This window comes from Tachyglossus aculeatus, chromosome 19, assembly GCF_015852505.1.
Source record: "Tachyglossus aculeatus isolate mTacAcu1 chromosome 19, mTacAcu1.pri, whole genome shotgun sequence".
In the NCBI taxonomy this organism is placed as follows: domain Eukaryota; kingdom Metazoa; phylum Chordata; class Mammalia; order Monotremata; family Tachyglossidae; genus Tachyglossus; species Tachyglossus aculeatus.
The window spans coordinates 14,709,334-14,733,625 of record NC_052084.1 but is presented as its reverse complement, the minus strand read 5'-3'; the positions used below and the strand labels follow the sequence as shown (position 1 = coordinate 14,733,625).

General features: G+C 43.3%; 1 protein-coding gene across 1 annotated transcript in view; it reads right to left on the bottom strand.

Annotated features, from left to right (window-relative positions):
• The window catches only part of UBR2 (ubiquitin protein ligase E3 component n-recognin 2), a 77,974-nt gene extending 53,927 nt beyond the window's left edge, over positions 1 to 24,047 (bottom strand). Inside the window, exons 1-7 of the mRNA XM_038761408.1 lie at positions 23,887 to 24,047; positions 15,966 to 16,225; positions 9,486 to 9,564; positions 7,540 to 7,654; positions 5,958 to 6,090; positions 4,381 to 4,519; positions 3,098 to 3,160 (exon numbers count right to left, since the gene is read on the bottom strand). Of these exons, the coding sequence (XP_038617336.1) occupies positions 3,098 to 3,160; positions 4,381 to 4,519; positions 5,958 to 6,090; positions 7,540 to 7,654; positions 9,486 to 9,564; positions 15,966 to 16,225; positions 23,887 to 23,964 (867 nt within the window). The 5' untranslated portion in view covers positions 23,965 to 24,047. The remainder of the gene's footprint in view (positions 1 to 3,097; positions 3,161 to 4,380; positions 4,520 to 5,957; positions 6,091 to 7,539; positions 7,655 to 9,485; positions 9,565 to 15,965; positions 16,226 to 23,886) is intronic.
• Between the last annotated feature and the right edge of the window lie 245 nt (positions 24,048 to 24,292).

Sequence of the window (24,292 nt, the reverse complement as noted above, 5' to 3'; positions counted from 1 at the left end):
ATTAGAAGTCTGTGCTAAATGAGCAGAGGGAAGGTTCAATGGCCAAGAAATGGGGCTCAGAATAGCTGGAGGGAAGGGGGCCCTTTAAGAGGCTACGATGACTGACAAATAGGGTTCTGGGGAGCACAGACCAAAAGCAGAATGGTGCAGAAGAAAAAGCCAAGTCTTAAGTTCCCTGCAAATCTTTGTTGGCTTCAACTAAGAAATAATATTTTCATAAGCCAGATATTTCCTCCAGGAACTACCTACAGTTGTTATTTATTCATATTACTCCCACTAAGTATTTTAAAAAAATTTTAATCACCCTAGAGAAAACACATTTATGAAGGTAGCTATTTTAGAAGAAACAGTCTTTCTCATTTATCTAGTTTGAATAAAGCCTGGAGAATGGCATTTGAGTATGCTTCAGGAAGACACTCCAATTTAAAACAAACGGCTGCAGAGACTTCACGGGAAAAGTACAGTGGTACTGCTCCTCTCCCAGCTTTCAGGTAACACCCTAAAAAGTTTATCTTGCATCCCCTCCGTCTGAATAATTTGGTCTGATTTGAATGGAGTGATTTATATCCCAATTCTAATTAGCACTATGCAATGACATCTATTTAGCAGAGATAATTGCCTTTTAGCCCAATGGGACATGAAAGCCAACACTGAAAATTAAGTACCGTATTTATATCTGAAAACACAAAAATCTAATTCAAAATATTTCATGATTGGTTCATATTTGCATTATTTGACAGTGCCACTATTTTGAAGATATTTTTATCACTGATTTGAGTACATTTACATTATTTTGGTTAATTTTTTGAATCTTGGAAATACATTAATATGCTTCACATTATTTTCTAAAGGGAACTAGAATTAATTTCCTGCTACGTTAGCTCGGTTTTCATGGAACCATTTGAGAGCACTTAGAAAGAATTTAGCAGTACTCTACTTTACAGGAATGAAAGCCTTCATAGAAGCCTGAAAAATACTCAAAAGCATTTTCTGGGAGCTTTCTCTGGGATTTGCCTGGTTTCGTGTAAGCCAAAGATTTTGTTGTGCGCTTGACTCTAAATATCCTCCAATAAGATGGTGCAAATTTTCAAAAGGATGTTATATAATCAAAGAACATTCTGCTTTCTAAAAAGACATTTTGGAAATATGTTTTCTCAACAGAAGCAACATTAATTTCAAAGATGCGATTTTAGTTGTATGAGTGTTTTGGTTTCAAAAGCTGGCCCCCAAACGCCATTTTTTCTTTATTTTGCCATCTTAATTAGTCCCTGGAAGAAAGGCCCCAAGAGAACATAATTCCCATTGACGATAAAGAGTAGAAAATGTTAACTGAGATGCTATTATATAAATGTCCCAACAGGAAATGCTGGAAATCAAGGCCTGGGATAAACCATGATGAATTAAGGAAATGAAACATAAAACAATTTCCTTCATTTTTTGGAAAATATTAGCAATTCTTCAAACTACAAATAAGAACCTTACCAATGGGCCATTAAACTGTTTGAATCTCTGGCAAGTACAGGAATCAACAAATACTATCTTAGTGCATCAGTATAGCTCCTGAGATGCCTGACCTGTCATCAGTCACTTTTAGGCATCAATGCCCTAACTCCTGCCTTTCAAATGGCTTGGGCCCAGCGGCTTTATTTATTCTGTTTTTAATGACTACAAGTTGTTTTCTCTTTGAAAATAACAAATCTGAAAATTATCTAATTCTGAAAATGACACATATGGTGCTTTTTCCACCAATCATCTTGGCTGTATTTTTCCTTTCTGCTCATCAACCTCAATTTGTTACTGATCAAAAATTAGTACGTGCATTGGTTAACAATATGATCACATCTTAATCTGAAGACCAGGCAGTAGAAGGGCAGCACGCAGGGTAAGGAAATGCACTCCATTTTTGTTTTTTTTTTCTATTTTTCTTCGTTTTTTGCTTTCCCATTCTTTATCGAGTTCTAGTCCCAGCTCGGCAACTAGGGAAATGCCTGCTGACGTGATGCTATCAGTGGTGAAGGTTGCTGACTGAAGAATTCCCTAGGGCATATTTTGTGGTGCAAACTTTGCTGGGCTATGGCACTAAGGCACAACACTGGCACTATGCTGCAGTCACTTTGGGTTTAAATGGATTTTGCAAAGAAAATTTTTGTATACACTTCTCATGTGCAACTCTGCCCACTAATTGCTTGTGACACCCACTGCTTCTTCAGCAGAAGCACGACCCGCAGGGATGAGAGAGTTGCAAGTGGCGCTGCCTGAGCCATTCACTACCCTTCTAGATTGTAAGCTTGTTGTGGGCAGGGAATGCATCTGCCTACTGTTATACTGTACTCTCCCAAACACTTAGCAAAGTGCTCTGCATACAGTACACACTCGATAAATACGACTACATGAACTACCACTATGATCTGTGAGCCCATGTGTCAGCCCAAATTATCTTGCACATACCCCGTAAGCACTTAACAAATGTCACATTGTTTCTGTTATTAACCAATTAATAATGCAACAGTTCTTGAAGGGTACTTTCTTTCCTAGAAAAGTTTAAGTAGCACCAACCCAAGCATTCTGATTGCTCTAGCTAAACAGCAAGATTCAGAGTAGCCTCAACAAATCCAGAAGATACTTTTTGCCACCTCTCTCCTACACTCCCCCAACATACACACACATGCACATACACTTAATTGAGAGGTACAGGGGTTTCTATTAATAGGATGTGTTTCCTATGTATTCACAATGCTTGCTAAGGTGTTGATCTCCATCAATCTGGGTCCGCTAGTGGAAGTGCTAAAAAGAGAAGGCACAGGACACTTTGCTTTCCTCAAGCCAGGCCACATCCCACCTTTACGCAGAACTCGATCTCATGGCATTGAGTGAAAACACAGCTTAATTATGACAGGTTGCCTCCTGGAAGTTTCAAAAAATTGAAGAAATTCAGATATAATGTGAGATTCTCTAACGCCAGATTTTGGATAAGTGTTAACGCCTCTTAGCTAATTGCCAAGAAAGAAGTCCATGAAAATACCACAATATCTGATTGCTGTGATTAAACCCCATGCTATGAATTTAACAGCATACAATGGGCAAAAAAATTACTTACCACAATTACTGATTTTGCTTGTTCACAATACTGGAAATCCCCATACCGAACTGACCTACGACCCTTTGAATAAATAAATTGTAAATATTTTTATTAGCATTTCCTCCAAAACATATTCAATATATCAAAGCTCTCACACATAGCTAATGAAGAACAGCATGTAATTTTAGCATTTACAGAGTAAATAGTGATCCTGATTCTACTGGAAAGGGGAACAAAATATGACCCATGGGAAGGGCCCAAGGGAGCTGCTTCAGCTGAAGCATGGATACACTGAGCAACACTCTGAGAACAGTGAGATGTTGGCCGTTAATGGGTAGGCCCAAGGCTGGCTCCTGTGAGAGCCAGCAAGAGCCCCCAAGAGCAGGTGAAGCTGTGCTTCCACAGTTTAAACCCACCTACACACACTTTGCTTATCCCTGACATTTCTAAAAGGGGCAAATGGGCTGAAGATTTAAATCATTGCTCAGCCCTTTTCTGCAAAATAAGACTATGAATATGTAAAGGTTGGCCTCTCAAAAGTCCTTTTGAAGTCCTTTACCCTTGTGGCATTTCAAAGTTTACACCAATAATGCAATTTACGACCAAAAGACATTTTTGTGGGGGTCATATTTTTTTTTAAATCACCAGTATCCACAAAACGGAAGGAAAATCGGTATTGCAAAATAACTTAGATTGCATTTTCTTTCCCCAAATAGATTCATGTTGCTAAAATAAAAACTAACCTACCCAATTATTTATCTTGTACTAAAGTTCACTTTTTAAAGATTCTGAAAATTGATTCTTCCTCTTCTGCAACCAACATATATTACAGTCAGGCACGTGAAGTGCTAAGTTTTCACTATTTTGAAAACTAAGCATTCCTAGAAATATACAACATAATAAGCTAATCAGTAACTTATTTTTTTTAAAAAAAAGACAAAAACTTTTGCTTCACGTGTTTAAAGAGTTGGAAAAAAAAGAAGTAGATGATTTTTGGAAATTAAGAAGAAATGACTTTCCAACTTCCCTAAGGTGCGTAATACCCAGGAATGGCATTCATGAACTGGATGTCAAATACCCAACCAAACCAGTAAATTAAAACTACATGTAATTATATTTTTAGACTTGGTACCTATACATAGAAAAACACAAGACCAATTTTAATCAAACTACTATCTTTACCGTTCTGAATTTTAGCCTAACAGCAATTCAGCTGAGCTCAAATACCAACTTAATTACAGGCTGACACACAAAAATATCATCTAAAAGAAAATGGAAAATGCTGCAGTGAAGATACTTACATCTCTGTCTACTGTTGTTGCAAAGCCAATAGCTTCTTTCTGTGTGCAGCTGACAGCTTTTTGAAGAGTGTAAATCACTTGTTCATAAGTGTGAACCTCATCATTAAACAGCATGCAATAGTAAGTATCACTCTTTTCCCTATGGGACAAATGACACAAAATTAGGTTTTGTGTCCAGTTATTTTTCAGTCAAGACACTGCTCAAGGAGAATCTTTCGGCCCAATGGATGCTTTTATGTATAAATGAGCAGAAGGCTCGTCTTGCGATGAGTATCACTACCTAAAAGGTTACGATTCAGCACGAATCACTTGTACTTTTCTACCTAGATATTGCTCCAAACCTAAAGCATCCCAAATCCTTCCAGGATGGAATCTTTCTGCAGTTGCTTTGCTGGTACGTTGGGCCTACATCTGACAGCGTGATCTCCGTGATGATGCTGCCTTTTTCCATCACCTGACTACAATATATTTGTTTCTGCGTTCTTCAAGGGTCAAGTTCATAGCCTAGGCCCAATTCACTGGCCAAAATGAAACTGGATAAGACCTTCTAGAACCCCAAGCCCTCTAAAATTAGACATCAGAGTTTTAAGCTCCTTGTGTGCTGCCAACACGTTATTCCGTACTTCCCAAGTGCCTAGGTACAGTGCACGATACAATAAACGCTACTGCTATTACTACTCATACAACCTATTACTATCCTCTCTCAAGTGTTACACTTTGCAGACTGAAGGCGATAATGATAGTTATTAGAAAGCTAAATTTATGTCAAACTTGTCTTTCCTCCTAAAATGCAAAGTGAAAATCCAGCCTCCTGATCAGGTCAGATTGAGGTCCAGCCACACACTCGCCAATGGTCACCATCTATCCGACCAAGACGCTACACCTGGATAGACTGGGGAAAGCCCTTTTGGCTTCCTTACAGATATGATGGGTGCTCCAAGCTCACCTCCCTCTTCACGTTGAGGTCAGAGACCGAATGAAACGTGCACCTGTCTCTGACAGGAGAATGGACTCTAAAGTGGAGCACAGGTCCAGTCTTGTGCACCTCCATTGCTTTTCCAAACCCTTCTCAGCAGCTGTAGGGGACTCTGGCCCTTTTAGAAGAATAAGCCCAAGAACCATTGACCCTGCCCCTTGACACTAGCTTTCCTTGGCCAGGATGTGAGGTGTGATGAAACAGTCAAGAAAGGAGAACCAGAGAGATGGGAATCAGGGTGAGCGGTGGGAGAAAAGAGGGGAGAGATAGTAAAGTATAGCAAGAGAAGGGAACAGGTATTAGGTTTAGAGATTTCTTATTGCCCAGCAGAGGTACTTAACTGTATAGCAACTGAAAAAGAGCAAGGTAGTGGTGACTCAAGCCAGGGATGGACGTTCTGACATAAACATATACGTTATATTTGAGAAAGAAAAACTTGCTACTCTAGCAGAGGTCATCAATTATTTGGGAATCACTAACCTAGATTATTTCTCTACTGAAAAAATATGAGTGACAAAGGCAAGCGACCCTTATATATGTAAATAATATTCCAATTTAGAAAATTCTGAAACACCTCAGGGGAAAAAAGGGTTAAACTTACGGTATCTCCAAATCTGGTGGCAATTCATTTTCTTTTTCCCAAGTTAATATGTCTACTGCGTATCGAAACATTATTGCGAAAATGTTGTAAGTTCTTGCTATCATGTCTTCTGTTAAATGCAAAAGAGGATCCTGAAAGAGACAATACAGGGAGCTGAAGAACAGTGAAACATACATTTAAATGCAATAGCCCTTGTTAGGGCATTAATTGACTACCTCCTCTTTATCTTCCTTGCCTCCTAGCCAGAACTGGGGTAAAACAGGGTAAGTGAAGGGGACAGGACTGGGACAACTACATGCCAAACACTGCAGACACTGGACAGCCAGAAGAACACCCTTGTCTCAAAGACTCTAAACGTAGCCCCAGAAATGCTGGGGAAAAAGGGATACCTGTGGAGATAAAGGGACAAATATCCCAGTAGAGCAGCATTGTAGCATTGTGGGGAGGATGGGCAAGTTCAAACTCTGGCCTGGAGATACTAACATTGCCTGACAGATGGATGCTTAAAGGTCTTGGGGATGGACACTTGCAATTTTGCTAATATATTTTGCTTTGTTCTTAACTTGTACTTCCCAAGCGCTTAGTACAGTGTGCTGCACACAGTAAGTGCTCAATAAATACAATTGATTGATTGATTGCAAAACTCTATTAAGCCAGGAAAAGGACTAGAACTTAAGCCTTTTCACTATTCCTCCCTAACCTTTACATCACACCACCTCTTGTGGTTATTTCTTGTGGGTAACTCCTTTGGCAGAGTTACAAGAAACTGTGCTTTCTTTCAGATGTACTAGAGTAGTTTTCATAGTGACAGGATGATTTTACTAATAATCAATTTCTTTGCGACCCAATTACACGCAGAATGTAACAAAACTATAACGAAAAGACACGCACATCAGCCTATCATTGTTACTAGAATTGTATTTGTTAAGCACTTACTATATGCCAAACACTGTACTAGATACAAAAGAATCAGGTCAGACACAGCCCCCATCCCACATGGGGTTTACAATCTAAGTAGGACAGCTTATAACTGTGAACCCCGCCGTGGGATAACCTGATCACCTTGTAACCTCCCCAGCGCTTAGAACAGTACTTTGCACACAGTAAGCGCTTAATAAATGCCATCATTATTATTATAAATAGAAGCCTAGTAACACAAAGCTGTTCTGCATACTGACGTTTTATATTAGGCAACAATCAGCATTTTCTGACTGTTACATGAGTTTAAATTGCTTTTAAGAGAAAAGAAAATATGCAGACCCAAATACAGCATTTGAATGACAGGAAATGATATGTCAAAATGAAGCTTGTAACTAATAAGCACAACTTTCCAGTTACATTGAAGGGGAATTTTATTGGCTTTACCACAAATATTACAGAAACCAAAAATGTAGATTTTTTTCAAATTGTTTTCCTTGCTCAATCCATCAACTGACTTCATTTGTATTCTTTAAAGTTTATCTTACTTTTCAGCTTTACTCAAAAAGATGTCTTCACCAAAACCTGTATGTTAAATAGTACAGCTTTCCTAAAAGTATAAAGTCCCCCAAAGAAATTTCATGATTTTTTTTTTTTTTTTTTACCTCCTCCTCCTCTGTTTCAGAGGTGTTAAGATCATGCTTTTGACAATACGGACCCTCTTTCCAAGCTTCAGTATCTCCACAGTCACAGAAGCCACCACCTCCTGATGTTGTCATCTTAAATATAAGGGAAGAAATAAAAGAAATAAAAAGTAAGGAAACCAATTAGCATGTTTTACAAGTACTGATCTGAAGGCCCACAGGGTGCTTGGCACTAAACTAGCCACGGGGGGACTAACAATACTTCTAATGCACAGTTTGTCTTTTTACTCTAACCATTAGCCGTAACATAGTGTTTTGATTTCTCTCATTGAAGAGATTTACCACTAAGTGATTTCATAATGTAAACTACTGAATTAGCATCATTCTCTACAATGCCTAGTTTTCTGTGAGCATTTAAAGAGTTTAGTAAGTTAACTAGGAACATAAAGCCTATTCACCTAACTTCGTAGACTTGTGATTTTTAATATTTTTTAAATCTTGAGGGTGACATACTGGTGTGTGTGTATGTATGTGGTCCAGATTATTACCTGAGTGCTGCTGTGATATCTTCATCTCACCAAGCTGAACTTTAATACGAAAAACTATTAGCACCCCCCTAAGATTCATTCCTCCATACAATGCTTTTATTAAGTCCGCCTCACAGGAGAAAACCAGAAACAATAGCTGTAAAATGGAACAAACTCAATCTCAAAAGACCACCTTTATTTCCAAGTGAAGTAAACACAGACTTAATTTGAAATGAAGAATGTTACAAAGGCTTTCTTCTCCTTTGAGAACACCTTTTTTTACTGAGCTTCTTTAAGCGTCAAGAAGCACTAAGTGTATCACAATGTGGAAGCTTCCACTTCTAGAAGATGAGTTAGTCAGGGTTAGAAAAAAAAAACGCAGGTTCTGTACACAGTTTTTATTGGTTAACAAATATTTCGGAAGTGCTCACAAGGTGCGCAACGCTGACAAAACTGCAGTGGCTCGATGAGTGATTGCCTAACTCCAACACCACCTGAGGGATTAAAAAATTATTGCTCTTTCCTAAATTTGGAAATAGCTGATGGTTACCAAAAGATCGCTGAGGAGTAAGTGCTAGTGCTACATACGGTGAACAATTATGATTTAGCAGCTAACGAACGCTAATGGGAAGAAGGCTGCAGATGTAATGTGTTCAGACATAGTAGACGCTATGTTGGGGCCTATTAACTCTGTCCAAATGCATGCTCTCCCAAAATTCCTGCCTCTTCTGGGACGAACAGGAGCATCGCTATTCCAAAATCCTTCTTAAAATCCTCTATTCCACTCTCCACAAAGCTACAGCTCAGAACAAATAATCACTCAACTAGGGTCACAGATGAATTAGGGAGGTCAAGTGGCTAACCAGGACTACTCCTGCAACTGGGTTCTTTCCAGGTAGGACAGACACTTAAAACATTTGGGCAAGACTCTCGTATTCTAAGAAGTGTCAGCCAGCAGGGAGGAGAATGAGTGAATAAGAGTGGAGAATGCTTTCGCTTCACTATTCAAAAATGTTAATAGTCACTTCTGCCTGCTTCTTTTCCCCTCCTTTCTCCTTGCCTTTAAACCTCTTCTTTCTCAGCTTCTCTTCCAAGTCTTTCCCCTCATCCACCTCATGCTCTGTCACTTTTCTTTTAATTTCCAACACTTCTTCCCATAAACAAACATCAAGTTCCAGAAGACCGGGGCAGGGAGAGGAACAAAGCAGATAAACATCTTCCTTTCAGTGAATCTTTATTCTAACTTTAGTTTCAAGACAGGATGCTTTCAAAGGTGATTTTTGGATTTTCTACTTAGCAACTAGAACAAAGGACTGTAAATATTTAGTAAAGCGTAATCTGTTTCTGACTGAGAACTCAACTGAATCTTCCAATCCTACTAGGGAAAGATATCCATAATAATCAGTTACATCATCCAACCCAACATTGCCATTACTAACCCTATACCGATGTTCTCTGTGAATACTTCCTAAAAAGCACTCCATGCATAAAACACAAGTTGGATCTACTGCACAGTCTCTGAAAAAAAGAAAAGGGAAAAAACAGAAAATCAACACAATTTATATACGAATTACGTGTTTCACAAAAACAATTTTCTATAACACAAATGAATAAATTTACCACAGCCTTCAATACCCAGAAGAGTGAGAAGTTTCTTGATGAGATAAAGTGAGAGGAAATTCAAAATCCTAAGAACCGTCAGTGTGGTTGGCCTAACCCAAACCTACTTAAAACCTATTTGTTATCGCTACAGTAGACAGATATACTTTGGAAGAATGAAAAACTCCCCAGATAATGAATGTTAAATCAACCTCCACGTTATTTATTCATTCTGATGCTGGAGTTTAATTTCCAAAATAGATTGAGAACAAACTTGTACGTCACTCTCTCTACCTTCCCTGGGTCTGAATTATCTGGGTTTTTGTTTTTAGTAGGGTCAAGTCACAACTGTTATTGTACAGATCAAACCCGGGAATCATTTGTGCTTTTTGTTTTTCCCTCCTCCTTTTTCTCCAGAGAAAGGGAGAGAGGGGAAATGAGGCACAATTCAAAAATCAATCCATGGTTCCTCTAGGCTAATGGCTCAATTAAGCTTGTGGAAGGATCAGGTTGTAATTAGTTGCATTTCTGGATTATCTATACATTTCATGTATCCTACCCTTGTGCCCAGTTTCCACGGGCAATGAAAGACTTGCCTGTTTTATTACACAGGTGCCTGAGGTTAGCCTTTAAGAGTCAACTAATAAGGATTTTTTTTTAACCTGTGATAACACTAACCATACAGGAAGGAAATTCTAAGTAGAATATGTTCTCAACACAAATAACAGTCAAAGTTTTTAAATGATACCAAGCTTTGCAAGCAACAGAACAAATCTGGAGATTCATTTAATGTTCACGGCTTTGGTCCAAATTTTAAAATTAGAAAGTACCGAAGTTCCAACTTCTCAAGGGTCTTTCGCATTTTAAATGGTTTAAACCATTTATATTTAAAAAAATTTCACCTTCGCCACTAAATGTCAGTTGCTTACAAGTGTGTAATTGTGTCTGGGGAAGAAAATATGAATGTTTCAGCTCTCCCAGGTAAAAATATTGAAATAATGCACCCAGCCCAATCACTGCTAACTCCTGGGAAAACCGAGCATCTTATGTCTGGATCCTGTAGGAGTTAGGTGCCATCAAGCAGCGTGGATCAATGGAAAGAGCATGGGCTTGGGAGTCAGAGGTCATGGGTTCAAATCCCAGCTCCGCCGACTGTCAGCTGCGTGACTTTGGGCAAGTCACTTAACTTCTCTGCGCCTGTTACCTCATCTGTATAATGGGGATTAAGACTGTGAGCCCCACATGGGACAACCAGATCACCTTGTATCCTCCCCAGTGCTCAGAACAGTGCTTTGCACATAATAAGCACTTAAATGCCATCATTATTATTATTATTAAGATGCTGATAGATTTAGCTGTCCTTTGTATTTGAAGATGATGCTACTGAAAGGGAGGGCCTATCCCTGCATGTGAACGTCGCTGAAAAGCCCAATGTATGACTGATTTATCCTCCTGCATCATTTCCAAGTAAAATTTGGTTTATCCCACAGCAGGCCTGTCCCTACAACAATCAATTCATGGTATTTACTGAGCACCTACTGTTTGCACAGTACATTACTAAGCACTTGGGAGAGTACATTCAAAGCAACTTCCTTTTGTCCCTCTTTTTCCAATACTTCTTCTCTAGGAGATCAACCCCTCGTCCAATTTCTGCTCTCCAGGCTGGCGTGCCTCTGCCAGAGCAGTCTCCCAACAGCTCACCTCTATGCTACATCATTTCAGACTATGCTTCTCTGTGTCTCTAAGACATTTTTTTGGGCCCTCCAGGGTTGCAGGTGCCCCCTTTCAGTTCCCCAGATAGCAGCTTCTTGGGTTTCCTGCCGTCACCCGTCCTCCCCCACAGGGCCCAGCCAGCAGAGCTGTGTTTCTGTGACCACTGCTTTAATGCTCAGGAGCCGACTGTACTTCAGAACCTCTTTGCTAGTAATCTTGTCTTGGCATCTGAAGTTGAATATGGGTCATAGGGGACTCTCGGGAAACTACTCCAATGGCAGACCGTGACCTTTGGTATCAGGGCCAGATTTCACAGCTGTTTGGAAGGCTCGTAGACCAATAGCTTGGGAGAGTTTGGTGCACCTTGGGTTGCACCCTCAGCCTTGTGAAGGCCCTGCCATCGATTTTCTATCGCTTTATCTACAGGAAAGAGTACTGCCTAGGTAACAGAATTTGGTGACGGACCTAAACTCTGTGTTGCAAAAGGAAACCTTAGGGTGCGATTATTGCTTCCTAGGTGAGACCTTGTAGATGACTTCCATTTCCTGCAGACATACTGTCAGATCATACTGTTCTGTTACATCTGCAAAACTGTTCACATTCATTTGCATGTCTTCCTTGTGAATGTGCCTCTAGAGAACAGTCATCTGCACACAGCAGTTCCGGAAACACTGTCTCAAAGGTTTATAATGATGTTCTTAGCTTGTTAAGATGGAATAATTTTCCAGGGGATCGGAAGCAAATTCTAGACTTCTTGTTCAACCTGAGGCCCGGTGGCACAGAATGGGTTGAAAAGGACAGCACCTATCCACACTACCTTGCTTCACTCCAGAGAGGGCTCTTTCAATTCTAACTTGACCAAACATCCTGCTGAGGAGTCTGAAGCTTTCCTAAATCTGCTACACTGCAAAAATCATACCTAATGGTCCAAGATTTGGTCTGAAGCCATTGTGATGTAGGTAACACACAGCTGTCTGTGTTCTTCAGTAGTCTGGGTACCAACTTGTCAGCAGTGGAAAACACAGAGACTCCTTCGTAGTTTCCAGAGTCAGCTCTCTCTCTTTCCTTTCTTCTTGAAGATGGTGCCTCTCAAAACACTTCTGACTGTTTTTTACGGTATTTGCTAAGCACTTACTCTGTCCCAGGCACTGTACCGAGCGCTCTACTGAGCCCATCAGGTTGGACAGAGTCCATGACCCTCATGGGGGTCACAGTCTTAATCCCCATTTTACAGATGAGGTAGCTAAGGCCCAGAGAAGTTAAGTGACTTGCCCAAGGTCACACGGCAGACAAGTGGTGGAGCTAGGATTAGAAGCCTTGTGGCATTTCCTCAGTTGAGGGACAGGGTTTCAGAAGCCTGAGGACTACGTCCTTCCTTCCATTGTAGATTTCTGCAGGAATGCCATCAGACCAGTGTGCTGTCCCATTTTTTCATGGTTTTGACTATGGAGGTTATTGGCTCATAATTAGGGGCTAAGGTCACATCTCCACATACTGGATGATTTTCTATGCTTTGGAGGGCTTCCTCTCAATGGTGGAAGGCATATTCAGGAGTTCTTCAAGTATTTGTGCCACTGGTGCGGCGCTTAGTACAGTGCTCTGCCTGCAGTAAGAGCTCCATAAAGATGACCGATTGAGTGATTTCCTCTTTCTGCAATGAGGGTTGTTCCATCCACTTGCACACAGGGCCTTAGACCCAATCTATCCTTGGATTGCTTCAGCAACCCATCGCTGGTCACATCTCTTTTTTAGCTAGAGATGCACTTCCCAGTGCCTCTGGGCTGTTACAATCACGAGGCGTTGCGAGGTGTTGTTGATGCATTTCCTGTTTTGTTGCAAGTATTTTTAAATCTGAGTCATTTTCATCAAACCAGTCTTGATACTGTCTCTTTCATGGCTGCCTGGGAGCTAGTGCCTCTGAGAAGCGCCCATTCGCTAAGGACAGGACTTCCAACAGAGACCCGGCTCACAGGAGAAAGACCTAGGAGTTGGTCCTGGGTGGAGATAACAGGAGGTGAATTCCAGGGTGCTAACAAGCTTTTTTGGCCAGCAAAGAAACACTTGGTCAAAGGAACTCTGGCTGGGACAGTGAGCATGACAAAGAGTTACCTGGGAATAAAGTTCTGGGGTGTCTGAGAAAGGAGCTTGCAGTGGTCTGGGGGATCAATAGTTAGGTAAAAGTCTGTAGCATCCTAGAACACAGATGCCCATTTGAAGGCATACAAACCCTGATGAACCCCATCCATTATAACTGCCTGCTGAATTCAGTGTTGAGGAATCATACCTTTCCAAGTAAAGAACCCAGTGGAGACATGACTCTGCTTCCCACAACCTTAGAATCAAAAACAGTCAATATTGATGCAAATGCAATTAAAACAATGGAAAGCTTTCAAATGCAACAAATGGATACTTTAGATCAACATTCACACTGCAAATGTGCGGTGGTGCAAGTGTTGGGTTTGCTGGGCCAGAAAAGGTTTTCTTGGCACCAAGTTTTGAAAGAGAAACAGCTTGGAAGCAGGAGTTGGTCAAGTGAAGAGGAGACTGAGCAAATGGGCCCGGGAAGAGCGGCAGGAATAGGCAGGAGGATAGCAGAAATATGAGACGGGACTGAGGATCAGACAGCTGCAGAACCATGAAGCATCAAGGGAAGGTTTTAGCCTTTATCTTTAGAATAATGAGATACAGCCATGGTACTTTAACAAAGGGGTGGAGTTTAACCATGGAGACAGGCTGGCCCAGATGATTTCCATAGTGGTGCTGCAGATCAGCTTGATGATGTTGAGAGCAGGGAGGTCAATGAGGAGGTCACATAACTAAGAGCCTAGACTAAAGATAGGAGCGTCAATGTGTAGGGGAAAATGGCATATTGAGGGGAGGTGGCAAGAAACAGAAGCTGAACTCAGTAACAGACTGACTGTAGGAGGAACTTAAGGAATCAGAGCCCGACTAGACTAACATTTCTGGCTTGAGAGGTGGGAGACACGATACTTTTGACTAGTGAAAGATCACGGCTGGCACAGAGAAAGACTGGAGAAAAGACAAGTGCTCTGCCTTCAGCATGTTTTACTTGAATTGGTCAGGAGTCCTTTAGGCAGTTCTTCCCTGGGCACCCACCTGGTGCAGAGCATTGGTCTCGACAGAGGGGAAGTTTCGAAGAAACTTTGCATAACCCCTAAAATCTCCAAATAAGTTTCTACAAAATATTCCAGGGAGACGACCCAGCCTTTGTAGAGTACGTATCCTAGAAATACCTAGGCCAGAGCTTCAGCCGGCTGGCACACAGTTAAAATTTACAGCTCTGTTCTTGTTGCTTGAATGGTTCACACCGCTTCCTTTGGACTACTGGGGCTAACGGGAGAAACATAGGGTTTGGAGTTTCGGAAAGAGGCGGAGACTGCTGAAAAGTGAGTAGAGGGCCTCATTGTGGGTGGGGAACGTGCATGTCTATCAGTTCTGTTGTAGTCTCCTCTCCCAAGCGCTTAGTACAGTGCTTAGCACACAGTAAGTGCTCAATAAATACCAGTGAGGATGATGATAATCCCTCTGCCCCCAGAGACCGATCCAGTCCCAGTTAAGTTGAAGGGGGAGAGACACCCCCAGCGAGTCCCCCTGAATGAAGGTAGACCCGGAAGGGACGGACCTCAGGTGGACTGGAGTGGTTTGCAGGATGAAGTGTCAGGAGTACTCATCATCAGAGGTTTGGGATTGCGTCTTCAGTTATTTGGATCCAGAGTATAATGGATCCAAAGTCGAGGTGCTGGGCCAGAGCCAATCCGGACTCCCTAAAGTCAATGATGGCCCCGAGACACATTTGGATAACCCACAGAATCCAGGCTGCAGGAGACGAGGATCAGTTGAACTCTGCCTGGGTTTGTCTAGTCTCCTAGAGTGAGAGGTCAAGTTTGAGAGAAAATGGTCATTCACTTTGCTACCCCATCTTGGGAAAAAGAGTAGGTTGACAGCAGAAAAGGGATGTTAGAATCAGGTAGCAAGTTATTAAAAATAATTCTGCCCGCCCATTATCTATGGCAAGGAACCTGACTTACTTCCAAAATGAAAAATGTCAATTATGATAATAACGTGACAAATAATGAGGTTCTTCCTGGGATGCTAGTACTCCCTTTATTCTAGTATCATTTAGTTACTCAATCCTACCTGCTGGTTTTCAACACACTGGCTGTTCTCAACACAACTGTTCTGTTGCCAGCTACTGCTTCATTCCAAGTTTCATCAGCTCAAACCCAGACGTCTGAAATTTGGTTATGATTTTGTTTTTTGATATTTCAATTCCTTTGAGCATAAAAAGGATTTTAGGAAAGAGGATAAGATTGGATTTTACTGTTCTTCCAATAATCTATTTAAATTCTTCTCAGGACCATTTTAAAACTAAAATTTCCTCATTTAAAGCCTATTAATAATTGATTATTAATAATTTAAGCAAATACATTTTGTCTGTAGTGGTACATCCTCCTATACATGTTAATAGTTCCCTGAACCTGATTTAAGAAACTACAGCGTTCAAGGTTATAAACTGATGGGAAATTGTCAAAAAACAAATCTCTACCAATATTTTTTTGGGGGGAAAAAAAGGGCAAATAGTTTACCTGCAAGAGTACGTAGGTTCCCCCACTTTAAAAACGCGACCGCAGAGGTGAGAAGGTTTGTTAGCTTGTTCTAGTTTTGGAAATCCAACTGCAGGATCTTCACCACATATATACCATTCCATTGGCCCCAGTAAAACATGCTGCGCTAGCATATCTTCTCTCTGCGGTGCGGGGTTGGGACCACTGCAGTAGATTTTGGGTACGTAGTGGGCTAAATGCCGGAATACTTCTCTAGGGAGGTCAGTTGCTTGTAGCCATTTCTTCAATTAAAAAAAAAAATAAAACAGATTATTCATCTTCCCACTATTTCCTCTGCTAGGTGACTAAGTATCAAAAAAAAAGAAAAAAGAGAAACTCATCAATTACTTTGTAATTTACTACACAGGTACTGTACAACCAAATTTATGTTTCCAAAATAGCTCTATTTCATTCTGTTTTATTTTCAACAGGGTGCATATGAGGTAAAATTTGTCTATTTGCAGGAATCCTCCCCGTGTCCCGTTCTTTTTGAGCCCCCCGCCCCCGGCCCCTCGTCTTCTGGGCCCTTAAATCTCCAACTCCCACGTCAGTAAGCCCAGTCCCTCATGCAGCTGCAAAAGAATCTGGCTCTGAACAAATATGGACGGTGCCCAAAAGAGTGTTTCAGTGCTCAGATGTCATGAACCGAAGCTGACTAATAACTGTTAGTATCATTTGTGTACGTTTGTGTGTCTAAAATATAATTTTCACGGCGCAGGCTTTGAATTAGATCAAAATTGACCAATGGAGTTCTGACTTCAACCAGTTAAGGAACAGGAACTGAAGGTACTCGGGCTTCACAACATCAAAGTAAATGCTACACAAGATCTTCATTTAAAATACCACTATAACCAACCTGATGGTGTGCTTTCTGAGGTTATTACAACGTAGATGAAAAGTAGAAACTAACCAAATCTAGAAACTAACCAAATCCCGAAGCATATCTGCTTTTGGAAATCAAGAACTGTGGCATCATCTTCATTTCTGCTAAACAACAACCTCTCTTGAGGGCCTATGCTAGATAAATTATAGATACTTCCAAAGTATTACAACTGAATATCAAGTGCAAGCTAGTCATTTCTGAGAACTCTGGTGTATTTTGCTTACTGCCACACCATGAAACTTGTTTGTCTCAGGGCAGAAGCCTCCATCCACCAGTTTGCTTGTGAAAGCTGTGATGCTGAAATCAGTAAGTCTTTTCTGGGGGGCTAGCACTGATCCATAAAGAACTGGAAACTTTCCAAATTGGCAACAGAGTGTCTAAGTAAAGGTTCCAAATTACAGGGACCCCAAAGTTTAAGCAACTCTCTTGTACTCTGGTCAATCCACTTCCAGAGAACTTCTCTCTGTCCAAGAATTTGAAAATCTTTGTCCCTTGAGATAGCAAACTGGAATGCAAATTGATTTAAGGAAGGCTCCGACAGAATCAGGGAAAACAATTCCTCCCCGGAGGTCCGTGGCCTTACTGTGTTCCCCTTCTACAGGTGAGGGAGAGGTGAGAGATCCCCCTTGGATTAACAGTATTTCTCCAGAAACCTCAAAGTTGGGAGGCTTCCAAAGTCGTGCCCTTCAAATAATTGGGCCTAAATGGAAAAACACACCTCAAAGCAGACTTGCCAAACTCACTCCTACGGATAGGGCTGCTTGTTCAGTTAGGCACGGGTGCATGCCGGCTGCATTTCTAAAGAGCTTCACATTCCTGGTAAATTGTCCGACATATAATTAGCAACCTAACATTGGTCATTCATTCTGTAGCCACCCCAGCGCTTAGCAGAGGAAGTGCTTAACACGTAACAAGAGTTTTGTTACTTCTCAGTGATGGACTCTAGTTAATTAAGAGCGGTGCTTTTTTAAAAACATTTTTAAAAGCGTTCTAGGGCCAACAACTTCTACGTCAGAGCCTGGCTGAGAGAAGAAGAGGATAAGTGAAATGTTTTAGAAGGCTGGTCTCAGGTCACAGCTGCAAAGCTCAGAATAACCAATTGGTAGTCACTAGGGCAGCACAGAAGTAAAGCCTTTCTACTTCACAGATCTTTTCCAAGCCTATAGGTTTGCTCCTCCTGTGCCCCTTTCTTTGTTAATATTTATTTTTCATCGGCTGACGTTTACCAACTTCCTTGAAAACAGTTATGAGAACCTGGCAATAAACAGAACAATCGAGCAGCACAATCAAATTTTCTCCAGCTCAGAGCACCCAAACCCACACCATCCACTGAGGGGGGAAATAGAATTTGGTCATTTACTATAGGAAGAAAAACTGGATGAAGAGGAGTAGGGGAAGAAAACGACTTTAGTAAAGTTTTAAAGTGAAGCATTAGAAGATTCATTTCAAGCATTTACATTTGTGGAGACTGCTAGCCATCATTACCAACTAAGAGGTCTAAAAGGGATGACTCCATTAGATGGAGATCCCTAGGGAAGCATACATTTCTTCCAACCGACTTCTAACCAACCAGTTGCCCACTGGGGAATGGGATGGGGGAAAATAAAAACAGATAAGCATTCATTAAGCACAACTGCAGTTCAAGATGACAATACTGGTCTGATTCCAGTCAGCCGACGGCAGAACCAAGTTCTTGCCCTTAAAGTACTCTCCCTCTCCCTCTCTCAAACGATTTTTAGTTTCCTGCTTTTTCACTTCCTCCTTTGCCCTTTCTGCTTTTGTAACTAAACAGGCAATGGGGCCCTCTATATTTAGCACTGGTCTGGGGAGTTCAAAGACCTGGGGTGTAATAAGTAGAGCTCTGCAATAGTCCCAAGATATAATATTTGGTGAGTGGGAATAAAAACTGCCTCGAGTTAAACTGTGGGTCAACGGGCATCAATGGTCACGTAGATACAAGTTGGTTACCGCTGCTTCAGAATACATAATACACAGTTTCCATTTTTAAATGTAACAGGAGACTATAGATGTGAATAAAAACTTCTTGAAATGTGGACTAGATGCACACAATAGTTTGTGGAGAGGCGCTACAAAGGTCTTGTAAACGCACTGAACTCTTGGAGAACTCTTGTACATATTTATCATCATCATCAATCGTATTTATTGAGCGCTTACTATGTGCAGAGCACTGTACTAAGCGCTTGGGAAGTACAAATTGGCAACATATAGAGACAGTCCCTACCCAACAGTGGGCTCACAGTCTAAAAGGGGGAGACAGAGAACCAAATCAAACGTACTAACAAAATAAAATAAATAGAATAGATATGTACAAATAAATAAATAAAATTTATTTTATTTAATTTAAATAAAATAAATAAATAGAGTTATATGTACAAACATATATACACATATACAGGTGCTGTGGGGAAGGGAAGGAGGTAAGATGGGGGATGGAGAGGGGGACGCGGGGGAGAGGAAGGAAGGGGCTCAGTCTGGGAAGGCCTCTATTACTCTATTTATTTATTTATTTTACTTGTACATATCTATTCTATTTATTTTATTTTGTTAGTATGTTTGGTTTTGTCCTCCGTCTCCCCCTTTTAGACTGTGAGCCCACTGTTGGGTAGGGACTGTCTCTAGATGTTGCCAACTTGGACTTCCCAAGCGCTTAGTCCAGTGCTCTGCACACAGTAAGCGCCCAGTAAATACGACTGATTGATTGATTGAGAAAAAGCACTAACAAAACAGAACATGTTATTAAAACACTTGTTCTGATCGTCCCCTCTGTATCTCCTATCACCTCCCATGGCCTCACGTCAACTCTTTCCTCCAAACTCACCCATCTCTCCTCCTCCCGTCCCCAGTGCACACCTTCTCTCCCAATTTCTTTCATTTCCCACTGCCCATTCAACTTTCTACCCTCGGCCCCGACATCTTCACTGATAACTCATTCAGGTTCAGAGGTCATTCACGGAAAACGAAGTCAACACTCCTAGGCCTGACAGGCCTTCCAGAGCCACCTGCCAACGTGAATTTGGAAACGATTCCAAGTTCACCCTGTAACCTGAAAGCCATCGGGGCCGTTCTCCTCGGCGAGACACTAATCACCCCGATTCTAACCACCACACCTTCATTCTGCCCACTTTAGCCGATATTAATTCTGCTGGATTTCTCCCAGGCGCGTAGTACAGCTCTCGATAAATACCACTGATAAGTTTCCACCTTTCCATTACGTGGAGGCGTGTTTATTACGTTTTCATCGAGTCCCCGGGCATTGCTCGTGCGAAATATGTGAGGGCCAGAAGAACAACAGACGCTTTTTCTGGTGTGGGCCAGAGAAAGATGGTGTGGCCAACGTGTCTCTCTGGAGACCCTGCCCATTGTGACAGCCCAAGCAGGGGGAAGTGGGGGGCTTCTCTGGGCGTTATATACGGATCCGCAGCCCGAGAGGGGAGAGGATGGGGAGCCAAAGAATGGGTAGGGAGGTGGGGAGTCAATCTCCACAACTGTGTGACTTTGGCCAAGTCATTTAACTTCTCGGTGCCTCGGTTACCTCATCTGTAAAATGGGGATTAATAATAATAATGTTGGCATTTGTTAAGCGCTTACTGTTGCAAAGCACTGCTCTAAGCACAGGGGAGGACACAAGGTAAAGAGGTTGCCCACGTGGGGCTCACAGGCTTCACTCCCATTTTACAGATGAGGTCACCGAAGCACAGAGAAGTGAACCGACTTGCCCAAGGTCCCACAGCAGAGAGGTGGCTGGGATTAGAACCCATGACCTCTGACTCCCAAGACCAAGGTCTTTCCACCGAGCCATGCTGCTTCTCCTGTAACCCCCTTTGCCCCCGCAACAACCTGATAATGCTGTAGCTCCGGCACTGTTCTATTTATTTTGTTAATTTTGTTAGAATTAACAAAAGTTAACAAAGTTAATTTTGTTAGAGAAGTAGCGTGGCTCAGCGGAAAAGAGCCCGAGCTTTGGAGTCAGAGGTCATGGGTTCAAATCCAACTCCACCAATTGTCAGCTGTGTGACTTTGGGCAACTCACTTTACTTCTCTGGGCCTCAGTTCCCTCATCTGTAAAACAGGGATGAAGACTGTGAGCCCCCCGTGGGACAACCTGATCACCTTGTAACCTCCCCAGCGCTTAGAACAGTGCTTTGCACATAGTAAGCGCTTAATAAATGCCATTATTATTATTTTTTTTAAATGATGTGCATATAGCTTTAATTCTATTTCTTCTGACGATTTTGATCCCTGTCTCCGTGTTTTGTTTCGTTGTCTGTCTCCCCCTTCTAGACTGTGAGCCCGTCGTTGGGTAGGGACCGTCTCTGTTGCCGACTTGGACTTCCCAAGCGCTTAGTCCGGTGCTCTGCACATAGGAAGCGCTCAATAAATACGACTCAATGGGTGAACGTCACATAGTAAGCGCTTAACAAATCCCACCATCATCTGGGGCAGGGGGCCTGCTGCGGCCAAAGTTTGGAGGTGGAGGCGGGCGGTGGGGGGGAGCTGGAAGGGAGGGCAGAGAGAAGCTTTAATGGCGTCGGTGGTGTCACGTTGTTTGATAATAATAATAATAATGAAATTTATTAAGCGCTTACTATGTGCCAAGCACTGTTCTAAGCGCTGGGGGGGGGGATACAAGGTAATCAAGGTTGTCCCACATGGGGCTCACAGTCTTCATCCCCATTATACAGATGAGGTCACTGAGGCCCAGAGAAGTTAACTGACTTGACCAAAGTCACCCAGCTGACGATTGGAGGAGCCGGGATTCGAACCCATAATAATAATAATAATAATTACAAAGTTGGTATTTGTTAAGCGTTTACTATGTGCCAAGCACTGTTCTAAGTGCTGGGGGCGGGGGATACAAGGTAGTCAAGGTTGTACCACGTGGGGCTCACAGTCTTCAACCCCAGTTTACAGATGAGGTCACTGAGGCCCAGAGAAGTGACTTGCCCAAAGTCACCCAGCTGACAACTGGCAGAGCCGGCATTCAAACCCATAATAATAATGTCGGTATTTGTTAAGCACTTACGATGTGCCAAGCACTGTTCTAAGCGCTGGGAGGGATACAAGGTAATCAAGGTTGTCCCACCGGGAGCTCACAGTCTTCATCCCCATTTTACAGATGAGGTCACTGAGGCCCAGAGACGTTAAGTGACTTGCCCAAAGTCACCCAGCTGACAACTGGCAGAGCCAGGATTCGAACCCCTAATAATAATAATAATGTTGGTGTTTAAGCGCTTACTATGCGCCAAGCACTGTTCTAAGTGCTGGGGGGAGGGGGGGGGCGGATACAAGGTAATCAAGGTTGTCCCACCGGGGGCTCACAATCTTCCTCCCCATTTTACAGATGAGGTCACTGAGGCCCAGAGAAGTGACTTGCCCAAAGTCACCCAGCTGACAACTGGCAGAGCCGGGATTCGAACCGCTAATAATAATAATGTCGGTATTTGTTAAGCAGTTACTATGTGCCAAGCACTGTTCTAAGCACTGGGACGGATACAAGGTAATCAAGGTTGTCCCACCGGGGGCTCCCAGTCTTCATCCCCATTTTACAGATGAGGTCACTGAGGCCCAGAGAAGTGAAGCGACTTGCCCAGAGTCACCCAGCTGACAACTGGAAGAACCGGGATTCGAACTGCTAATAATAATAATGTCGGTATTTGTTAAGCGCTTACTATGCGCCAAGCACTGTTCTAAGCGCTTGGGGGGGGATGCAAGGTAGTCAAGGTGGGGCTCACAGTCTTCATCCCCATTTTACAGATGAGGTCAACTGAGGCCCAGAGAAGTGAAGCGACTTGCCCAGAGTCACCCAGCTGACAACTGGCAGAGCCGGGATTCGAACCCCTAATAATAATGTTGGTGTTTAAGCGCTTACTATGCGCCAAGCACTGTTCTAAGCGCTCGGGGGGGGGGACACACACAAGGTAATCAAGGTGGGGCTCACAGTCCTCATCCCCATTTTACAGATGAGGTCACTGAGGCCCAGAGAAGTGAAGTGACTTGCCCAAAGTCACCCAGCTGACAACTGGCGGAGCCGGGATTCGAACCCCTAACAATAATAATCAAGTTGGTATTTGTTAAGCGCTTACTATGAGCCAAGCACTGTTCTAAGCGCTCGGGGGGGGGACACACACAAGGCAATCAAGGTGGGGCTCACAGTCCTCATCCCCATTTTACAGATGAGGTCACTGAGGCCCAGAGAAGTGAAGTGACTTGCCCAAAGTCACCCAGCTGACAACTGGCAGAGCCGGGATTCGAACCCCTAATAATAATGTTGGTGTTTAAGCGCTTACTATGCGCCAAGCACTGTTCTAAGCGCTGGGGGGGTTACAAGGTAATCCAGGTTGTCCCACGTGGGGCTCACAGTCTTCATCCCCACTTTACAGATGAGGTCACTGAGGCCCAGAGAAGTGAAGTGACTTGCCCAAAGTCACCCAGCTGACAACTGGCAGAGCCGGGATTCGAACCCCTAACAATAATAATCAAGTTGGTATTTGTTAAGCGCTTACTATGAGCCAAGCACTGTTCTAAGCGCTGGGGGGGGGGGATGCAAGGTAATCAAGGTGGGGCTCCCAGTCCTCATCCCCATTTTACGGATGAGGTCACTGAGGCCCAGAGAAGTGAAGTGACTTGCCCAAAGTCACCCAGCTGACAACTGGCGGAGCCGGGATTCGAATAATAATAATAATAATGACGTTGGTGTTTAAGCGCTTACTATGCGCCAAGCACTGTTCTAAGCGCTGGGGGGGATACAAGGTAATCAAGGTGGGGCTCCCAGTCTTCATCCCCATTTTACAGATGAGGTCACTGAGGCCCCGAGAAGTGAAGCGACTTGCCCAAAGTGGGGCTCCCAGTCCTCATCCCCATTTTACGGATGAGGTCACTGAGGCCCAGAGAAGCGAAGGGCCTCGCCCAGAGTGATCCGGCGGGCACGGGGTGGGGGCGGGACTCGAACCCAGGCCCCCTCTGGCCCGGGGGGGGGGGGGGCCCCCGCTGTTCCCTCACCGCCGCTGCGTCCTCGGCGGAACCTTCCAGCAGAGTCCGGTCGACGGGCTGCACCTCGGGCTCCAGCTCGGACGCCATCTTCCCTCCTCCGCTCCCGTCCTCCCCTCAGGCCAACGCCGCCCGCCGACGGAGCCGGCCTGAGGCGGCCGCCCGCCGACGGGCCTTCCGGGCGGGGTGCGGGGTCCCGGCCCCGACCCGCCCACCGCCGCCGCCGCCGGACGCCCCCAAAACACCGCGGGGCCGCCGCCGCCGCCTCCCTCCCTCCTTCCCTCAGCGGGGAACGGCCGACAACACCATGGAGAGCGGGCGGGGCATGCCGGGAGTTGTAGTCTTTTGTCCCGCCGAGCGGGGCATTGTGGGAGTTGTAGTCCGCCTCCGAGCGTCGGACGGGGCCGCCGGGACTCCG